We start from the raw sequence: 9,262 nt of genomic DNA on the forward strand, positions 1-9,262 counted from the left end.
CCCTGTACTGTATATACTGCCAACAGCTACCTTTTATCACACCTGCAATAGGCTGTTGGAAATGAACATTGTACTGCCTGTTGCACTCTAGCCGTTTCTCTTATCTGTCGAGGTTTTGACATCGCTGTTGACCTAACATTCCTCACTTTGGGATTTTTCCTATAGAGCGGGTACTACAACTTTGATCATTTAACGTCATTCTAGTGCACTTGCCTTAATGTTTACAGTCTATATTACGTTACTGAATGAATTGTAGATATTGATAATTGAAATGTAAACAGGGCAAATAATTTACAATTACAAGGGGCCCGGGGCTCGTGCTGGCTCTCGGCGGGCCTGTTCACAGTAAGACAAGCCGTTGGCCCAGAGGTCGTTATATATTTTTATATTCTCTTTCTCTCTCGTTCGATTTGTGTGCATCTTACGATTGTGAATCACTTTTAAAAATATAACTTTTCTTTTTCAGAAAATGGCGCATTGTCTGAAGGTCGGGCAGAATGAAATGGTCGTCCATGACTTCACTTGTGATTCATGTTCTGCTCTCGGCCATAATTATAAACTGTCTGCAAGACTGCACGACTTCGTGCCACTGATGTGCGCTGACGAGGCCTCCAAGCATATATAAGGAAGAAAAACTCGCTTTGCCTGCTTGCAACCAAAACGAAAGCACAGGTTGAATGCACTCCTATCGGCTGGACGCCCGACCAATTGCATGCTTGGAGTTGCTTCAGTTTCTATGTACTGATGGCAGCAGTTTCCTTATTTTTGAAGGGGATGAGTATGGTGTGTAGAAAATATCTTTCACCGCCGCGGAAGTTCCTAACGTCATCATAAAAATGGCGTCCACAGTAACTTCCGCAATGGTGGTGGACATGCTCGATTATGGTTCTCGCTCCTTTTAGATTACAAGGAAAATCTCACCGAGATATCGTTCAAAAACAAAGAAGCAAGGCATAAATATTGTCAAAATATTTATTTCTTTCTAGTATCTAAACCTTTGGATCAAAAACCTGAAAGAAAACTCCTCGGCATCTGATAGGCTCCTCCTGGCCGTTGCTTACAGTGTAGTACTCGAGTCGACATGCGTTGCCACACCCACGAATTCTGTTGACGAATGGTGGAAACAAATTATTGTTAGTAATCACCAGTTCTACTAATTATTGTTATACGATAGTTCTTATGATACAAACATATTAAGGTTAGGATTAAGACTAGTCTGATCACGACCATCTCAAACTAATTGTTAACATTGTAATGTCGTATTCCATCTTCTTTCGTATTTTTTGCTAGAAAATTCTTCATTTTATTTGCAAAAGCAAAACCCACAAAAAACAAAAACAAACTGGGCAAAGGTGCTGCTTCAACATGCACTTTAACTGATTAGATGGACTTGCGAGGCTGATAGAGCTCTGATAAAGTAATACTTGTTTCGTAACAGTGCATCTGTGTGTGCCTGCATGCGACAAAAAGAGAGGGAAATAGCGAGGTGACTGATCAAATGAAAGACAAATTGCAGGTTTCCGTGCCTCGCAAATATTGAAACTAGCGATCGTAGTCAGATCCTTTGTCTCATTTTTTACCCTCGCCCCACCATCCCCCGCGTGTGTTAATATATTTGGGTGACCGAGAAGATGTGTGTGTGTGTGTGCGAGATAGAGAAAGAGAGAGAGAGACTTTTTATGAGATTGACAATTTAGGAATGAGATGTGAACAAACTGGAAAGATGATAATGCAGGTAAAGATGATAATGCATCGGATACCTTCACCCGATGATTTCATACGGCTCACCTGCACGAAGCAGCTGACTGGGATGGACACCTGTCACACCTGCAGGTGGGTTCCTGGCCACCAGGACACTCTGCAATTAATTAAAGTGAGAAGTCACAATGCGTATTCAGGAAAGTAACTATCGCACGCGAGCGGGTATACCACAAACACGCACCCCACGATGAAAATTTTTTTTTCTAGAAAGTTTTTTGACGTGTCGATCAATACTCCAATATATATGCATGCAGACAGGTATGTATACGTGCTGGGGGAGGTGTTTACCATCAACTGAACGAGCAGGTAAGCATTGGTGCGTGACTCTTTGTCCTCCGACCAACCATTCCGCCCGGCACGCGCCACACGTCATAACTCTGCAACAAATAAACATCAACATTAAAAATAATGATATACATCGATACCAGAATATTAGTAATGAATTTCCTCTATTCTTTTTTAAAAATCAACGATGATATTCAAAGAAGTGCCTTCCGCTGATAGGTCTTTACGTGCTGCCAGGCACCGACGTATGAAGATGGTATGACCTTCTGTACCTACATGCCTCGTGGAGATAATAACATTGCAGGCTAGTTTATGATCCTGAAATTGTTCTCCCTTTTTTTCAGACCGAATTATTCTTCCTTTTACGGTCAATATAAAAGTTTGCGTAACTGGAGCTGTGTAACGGATATCAACTAAACCGCTAAGAGAGGGGAAAATGATGTCAATATTAAAGGAAAATGCGTTACACGTATGCAGTTGAAGAAATAATAATAATAACAATAACAAAAAATTTGTATAGCGCATACTCACACTCTTAGCACTTCAAAACAAGAACGAGACGTGAGCAACATACGAGGGACAGAAGAACAAACAACAGATAAACAGTACCGGTGATGAATAAAAACAAATACAGAAAAAGCAAAGATGACAGAGTCCCACTAGTCCCATAATACCTGCACACAGCCTCTGGAAATGCCTCGCAAGACTGAATAGCGCAGGGGTTGATGGGACATCTGGCAGTCATCATTCTTAAGGAACAGGCTGCAACACAAAACAACTAGAAATTGAAAGTTTCTACTTCGAAAAGTTTACGTAACTGAACCTTTGTCAGGAATATTAATTAACCCTCTACACGAGAAGATAAAAGACCTCAATATTAAAGGCAAATTCTGTCACCAAAAAGATTGGTTGGTTGGTTTCGATTAAGCGAAAGATATAAAAGGCAGTTTATAATCATTAACGATCACTGTAGGTGAGCCACGTTTACTTTGGCAAGTCATTGTGGACTGAGAATAAAAAAAAAGAAATTTGAGATAGTGAGAATTTCTGTTTAAAGAAGCAGGAATAACGAGACATTAAAAAGTATAATACTGCACCTTGTTGGCACTGAACAATGTTGTCTCCTATGTACCATTCTGCGTGACAGCTGCCACAGGTGCCAGCTCTGGAATCAGTATCAAGACATCTTTATTTATTTGTGTGTGTGTGTGTGTGTTTTCTGCAAACTATGCATTATGCGTTGTTTAAAATTCAGTCTAGAAACGGAATCTCGAGCGACGACGATTGATGATTGAAAGTGGACGTTATGGATGAAGAAATTAATTACATGTACGTAGTTGTGTTGACATTTTTAATAAGTACCTGCACCAGATGAAGGAGCTACGTTTCCGCCACGTACCTGCATTGAGCGCCAGCTACGTCACATGTTTGTCCTGCGCAGGGGTCCACTGCACATGTCACTCGTCTCACACCCGCGCCGCAGGTTGTAGCTGCTGCAACGTGCGACAAACAGGTTGTGACCTCGTGTGACATTGATTATCAGCCCCAAAGTGTGCTAACCACGTGCACGGGTTTTGTTAACGAGATGCTTAAAGAAAGAAAATAACTCGAAGACATTTAATTAACAAAGGTTAAAGGTAAGGATCCACAATGACAACATAACGATCTTAAACAAGCACAATTCTATCTGACAAAATCAACAATCAGTAAATACACAATGATTAAATGTTGTATAAAATATATGTGCTACATTTTTTTAAATAAATGTGTTTCCTTCTTTATTAATTTTCAGTGAAATTAGCAAATGAGAAAATACGGTTATGAATCTACACAACTGGGAAAAAGCGTACTCCGATATCCAAATTTAAAAATCAAACCAATGTTGAGGGATCAAAGGGAGAAAATCGAACAAGAAAATGTCATTCCTGAGTCATCTTTCCCTGCTTTCCTTGTTGCAGCCTATGTACCCTCCGTCCGCATCCCCACCCATTCCCATTATATCCATCGTCAGTATGACAGGGGAGGATAATACTAGCTTATCGACGCATTGGAAATGCTGTGAAAATATTGAATTACGAATATCATACCAGAAAAAGTATCACATGCTGATGTAAGTACGATATAATAAGAAAAAATTTAAAAATTTCGTTGTTTCCGAAATACTGCATCGTAAATTATCTCTAGACTGAAGTTATCTTGACTCCAACCTGATGTAACTGGAGGCGAAGTGCTGGTCAGGCTGATGTTGGAATTCGCGTTTGTCACCGGAAGTGACGTTTGCCGCACGCTGGAGCTTGCAGGTGTTGGTGTAGTGAAATTTGTTGTGCGAGGTGATGCCTCCTGGCCGCCGCTGGAAGTAGGAGACGCCAGCGTGGTGACATTCTGCTGAGGCTGCTGAAGGTCCTTCTGTCCTGCTTCCGGCTGCTCCACGACGGAAGCGGAAGCAGGAATCTCGAATGTGCCTCTGGCCTGTACTTCCCCCGAGACTGACTGAAGCGTACCGCCCTGGAGGAATCTGTTTCGAGAAAGGAATCGTCTTGTGGGAACTCTTGTAGGGGTAGTTGTTTCAAGTGAAGATCCTTCAAGGCTGCCATTTGGCGTGGCTGGCGTCACAACGAACGGTATAGTGGTAAGTCGGTTGGGTGACTCCGTGGTAACGTTTGTGACGTCATGACCGAGGGGCATGCTGCAGTTTACACGGCGCTCATCCAGAAAAAACTCCGCGTAGCATCCACCGCAGTAATTTGGTCTTTAAACAAACAAAAAGAAGACAAAAATGAAAAGAAAAAAAAAAGAAAAGAGCCGCGAATGTTGATAATTTATTTGATAGGAAATTTTTTGTGTTGCTTTTTCTGTAAGGAGAAGCGTGGGTGTAGAAGAAAACAGGAATAACAACAACAACAACAACAACAACAACAACAACAACAACAACAACAATTCACTTTATAGTCCTAATTTTCAAGCTCGTGATGTTTTTTTTAAAAAAAGTACTGAAATGAAGCTGCAAATGCTTTAAACACCACTGTTCCAATTATAAATGGATTACACAGGTGCGAATCATATTTACTGCTCTAATGTAGTCTGCAGAATGTCTCTTTAAAAAAAGTAATGGGTTCACAAACCAAACCATAAAAAGGAAAGCAGTGCATCTCCACCAATATAATACTTTCGACACAAGTGCGACTTGTCATGATCCTTCGTGCATTGCGGATCCATTTGCGTACGTATCATTATTGCTTTGGTCTAGTGCTTTATGAAGCTCCAGACCTTTACCAACCGATGCCTGCGCCATGTTCTGGGAATAAGATGGCCTGAAAAGATCTCGAACAGCAGCCTGTGGAAAAGAACTAACCCTAACCCTATAGCCAAGACATCAAAAAGCGCAAATGGGGCTGGGTAGGACAAACCCTTCGCAAACCAGCTGACACCATTGCCAGGCAGGCACTTGACTGGAATCCTCAGGGGAAGAGGAGAGTTGGGAGACCAAAGCAGACTTGGAAAAGAACAGTAGAGAGCGAGGAACCACAAGGGCTCAACTGCCTAAAACCCAAGACCTGTCACAATATTTTACTCCAATATCATCTAAGTACTCATCTTACCTACAGGCGGCAGCAGGAAACCTTTGACAGGAAGTGACGTCACATGGATTCACAAGACACTGCACGCGGCTTACTCCAGGAGGACACTCGCCATTGGGCTGAGGGGCTGGCGTGGGCGACGTGTTGTTTCCTGCACATCAGCTTCATTATTTACATTATGTTTACATAATACGGAATAAAAACATGTTGTCAAGCTAATATCAGATATTGAAAGCAATATGTGTGTTTCACGTACGTATGTAAAGTAGTCAACTCAAATATGACTATTTTGTGTGTGTGTGTCTGAGAGAGAGAGAGAGAGGGAGAGAGAGAGAGAAATAATTTTTGGGGTGTATAATATAGAGCAAATAGTGTTTGCCAGTGAGGGCAGTTGTCCAGTATGTGGCAGCCATCATAAAGTCTAATTCCTAATGTAACATAATTTGGCAAACAAACGAATCCTCTAACCCTGAAACTAATCAAGGTCTGACGAACAGTCAACACTTACGCTGCTCCGTTGGCTCGCATGAGACCCGTTGGCCATTTTCAAACCACGCCTTCTCGCACCCGCAACCTACTTGCACGTGCCTTGGAACAAACAAAAACAACATTTTGTTTTAAAAAGTATAAATTATAATCCCGAAAGCTGTCTTTGATGTGCGTTCCACTTAAACGACAAAGATGCCTTCCCCCACCGACCTACCCACTCCCGCGAATTTTATTTACAAGCTACCGAAAACAAGCTTACAAAACCCAGAATGATCAGCTAGCATGCTCTTGTTTTGGTCTGATGCTTGAACTGTCAAAACACTGCTATAATCATCTGTAGAAAATTATACCACGAAAGACAGACTTCTGTTTATTTTCTTTCCCAACTTTCTTTTCCCTTTAAGCATGAATTAAACAAACTAAAGACAGAAATACAAAACCCATATATATCCAAACTGACTGAGCAGTGATAATAAAATATCCAATGGTAGAGACCACGATGAAATGCAAAGCTAAGTCAATAAATTTTGACAAGCAAACATAAAAGGTTAAAAATTTCAAATAGGACGTGCAGCACAGTGGTCTTCGTGAAATATCTAAGGATGTGAGAAGGGCTTGAGGACTACCTGCACTGTGCGTGAGGTCTGTGAGGACAGGGCAGACATGGCAACCAGCAAGAAATGCGGTCTCCGATGTTACAGTCTGTAACGGAAAACACGACAGGTTTTTTTTAACGTCCTAACATAATGACAAACCGTTATGCGAGCGTATGCTTATTATAGAGATCAGTCCTTGTGGTAGCTGAAGGAAACGAGCTTCTTAATGAAGAAAATACATCTTTATCTTATTACATTTAACCTTGTATAGCTCTCTCTCTCACACACACACACAGTGGTACTGAAACTCCTAGAATAAAACGGAACTCACCTAAGAAAAAGTTTTGTGCCTGTGCAGCCTGCTGTACAACTGAAAAATCAACAGATCATTATAATATGTATTTTTGGTTACTCTCTCTCTCTTCTCTCTTCTCTCTTCTCTCTTCTCTCTCCTCTCTCTCTCTCTGTGTGAGAGAGAGAAAACAACCATAAAATTTATTGCTTTTCGCGACTTTAGAAAAACTCGCTATGTGCTCGGGGCTGAAGGTACATCTTAACCGGGACCAAAAAGCCGACAAACTTCAACAAAGTTGAGTAGACTTTTTGTATATGGCTGTCATTTAAAAACTTTTCCAAGATTTGTCATATTTCTCCATTTATATTTGTCCTGTTAAAAATGGTCTTAAGCTGCTATTATAAATACATACCGAGTTACTCTAAAGTAGCTTTATCTCTGGTGTACAAGACTAAGACTAGTGGCATTTATTGCCATGATGATGATGATGATGCTCACCTGAAAGGAAGATAACAAGGAGAGAGCACTTCACCAAAAGAGAAGTTTTTGGCTGGGAACGTTCCATGACAATTTGATGAGGCGTTGCAGAAATGTTACTAAGTGTGTCTCCAAAACCAAAAATAGTTGTTCTTCAGCTCCGATGTAGCATCTGGATCCGACTAAATTAGTAATTAATAATCCGCTTCTGGAAAAAGTCCGATTGTATTTTGTTGGTTTTGTGGTTAATCACACCTGACTAGCCTCATTGTGCGATTTATAATATTCTTATTGGCGAAACTTTGACATGTTGCTAATTCTAACACAATTGTTTGGCTTTGTTTACAATGGCTACAATATTTACAGTGAGAGATCACCTACGAATAAGCCAAAGATCTTTTACAAGGCAACGAAAACGCTTTGCATTCCACCCCGGACTCTTTGACAGTTGCAGTGTATTGCTTATATAGCCTTCGCCTCTCGTAAAACTAACAGTGTCCTCCCACAACTACACTTCTAAGGGGAAATTTATGAGAAAGGAGTTGCTTTTCGTTTCATACGTCATAGGTCCCCTTCCTGCTTCCATCAATAACCGCCGCATCGCGCAAAGTCTGCGCTTGGTGTGTTCAGCAAGCACAGTGCCCGGCTAAAAAGAAAGAAAAAAAAGAAAAAGAAAAAAAAAGCTTCTTTAAAACAAAAAGTCACGAGAAGCATAATTTGATTGTAATTATAACAGACTTATTCTTTTCACGAGCGCACACACACACGCACGCACACACAGGCACATGCGCGTGCTCGCACTCAATTTCTTTTTCTTTTTCTGAAGAATAAACATTCTTGAAGTCTCCGCATTTCCACGCTCTACACAACACGAAATGTTTCGGTATTTTATTTACTCATTACGGTAAAGTTCCCGATTGGTTGAACATCAGGAGTCCTGGGTAGGGCAGTTTTCTTTATTAGCATCAACAGGTGAATTTCCGCTTTGTGCTCCATTTTGTGTTTGCATGCGTGCGTGCGTGCGTGAAAAAGGTAAATTATTTTTACTTTTATTACTTCGATATTTTTCGTAGGAACAGGTGAAGTGTTTGTTGCATTTTTATTTTTATTTTTTATTTTTTACCGTTTTGTTATATGATAAGGTAAGTTCATCTACATAGCTAAAATGGTGCATGATACAGCAGTTACTGTTCTAAACATCGCTATTTTTATTCTAGAATATGTAAGTCCACCAAATAGCTTTCTACTCGCTAAGAAAACAGAACGTAGGACCGAGGATGGAGGGCGGCATGTTGGACTGGACGCAGCCCCCACGTGACGGTGCAGAAAAAGGTAGGAACATCAACAGCAGGTGGGAGAGGCTCATCGTTTCTTTGATGTCATCAAGTGTAGCGAGTTCACCCGTGTGTGTCACGTTGTCAGGGATGAGGAAAAGATTGTGGAAACGGGATTGGGGGTTGAGGGTAACTACATGCCACAACGTCAATGTGAGAGAGAGAGAGAGAAAGAGAGAAAGAGCGAGAAATTATGTAACCGATGGCTATATATATATAAGACAACAGAAAACAAATCCTTGAATGTTGTTATGCGATGACTAAGTAAAGGCGCTGTTGACACAAACTCTAATATTTCATGTGCTACTTGATGGACAATAAATAAGTAAATAAATAACAATACAGCATTGCGAATCGTCAAGGAGACAGTGTCGTGCATCTCAAAGTGCGTTCGAGCTACTCCCTCGACGAAATTAACCGACATCCTTGTGTGGAGGGAATGGTAAG

General features: G+C 40.9%; 1 protein-coding gene across 1 annotated transcript; it reads right to left on the reverse strand.

Moving 5' to 3' along the window:
* Positions 1-956: 956 nt before the first annotated feature.
* Positions 957-8,113, reverse strand: LOC112576304. The gene is made up of 12 exons (XM_025258659.1): positions 7,503-8,113; positions 7,041-7,079; positions 6,740-6,815; positions 6,133-6,212; positions 5,646-5,775; positions 4,254-4,795; positions 3,446-3,539; positions 3,144-3,211; positions 2,721-2,808; positions 2,050-2,138; positions 1,789-1,858; positions 957-1,104 (listed from the first exon to the last, which is right to left on the reverse strand). Exons 1-12 carry the CDS (start codon positions 7,567-7,569, stop codon positions 990-992), a joined length of 1,458 nt encoding a protein of 485 aa, XP_025114444.1. The 5' UTR covers positions 7,570-8,113; the 3' UTR covers positions 957-989.
* Between the last annotated feature and the right edge of the window lie 1,149 nt (positions 8,114-9,262).

The sequence above is a fragment of the Pomacea canaliculata genome, linkage group LG11 (genome assembly GCF_003073045.1).
Source record: "Pomacea canaliculata isolate SZHN2017 linkage group LG11, ASM307304v1, whole genome shotgun sequence".
Classification (NCBI taxonomy): domain Eukaryota; kingdom Metazoa; phylum Mollusca; class Gastropoda; order Architaenioglossa; family Ampullariidae; genus Pomacea; species Pomacea canaliculata.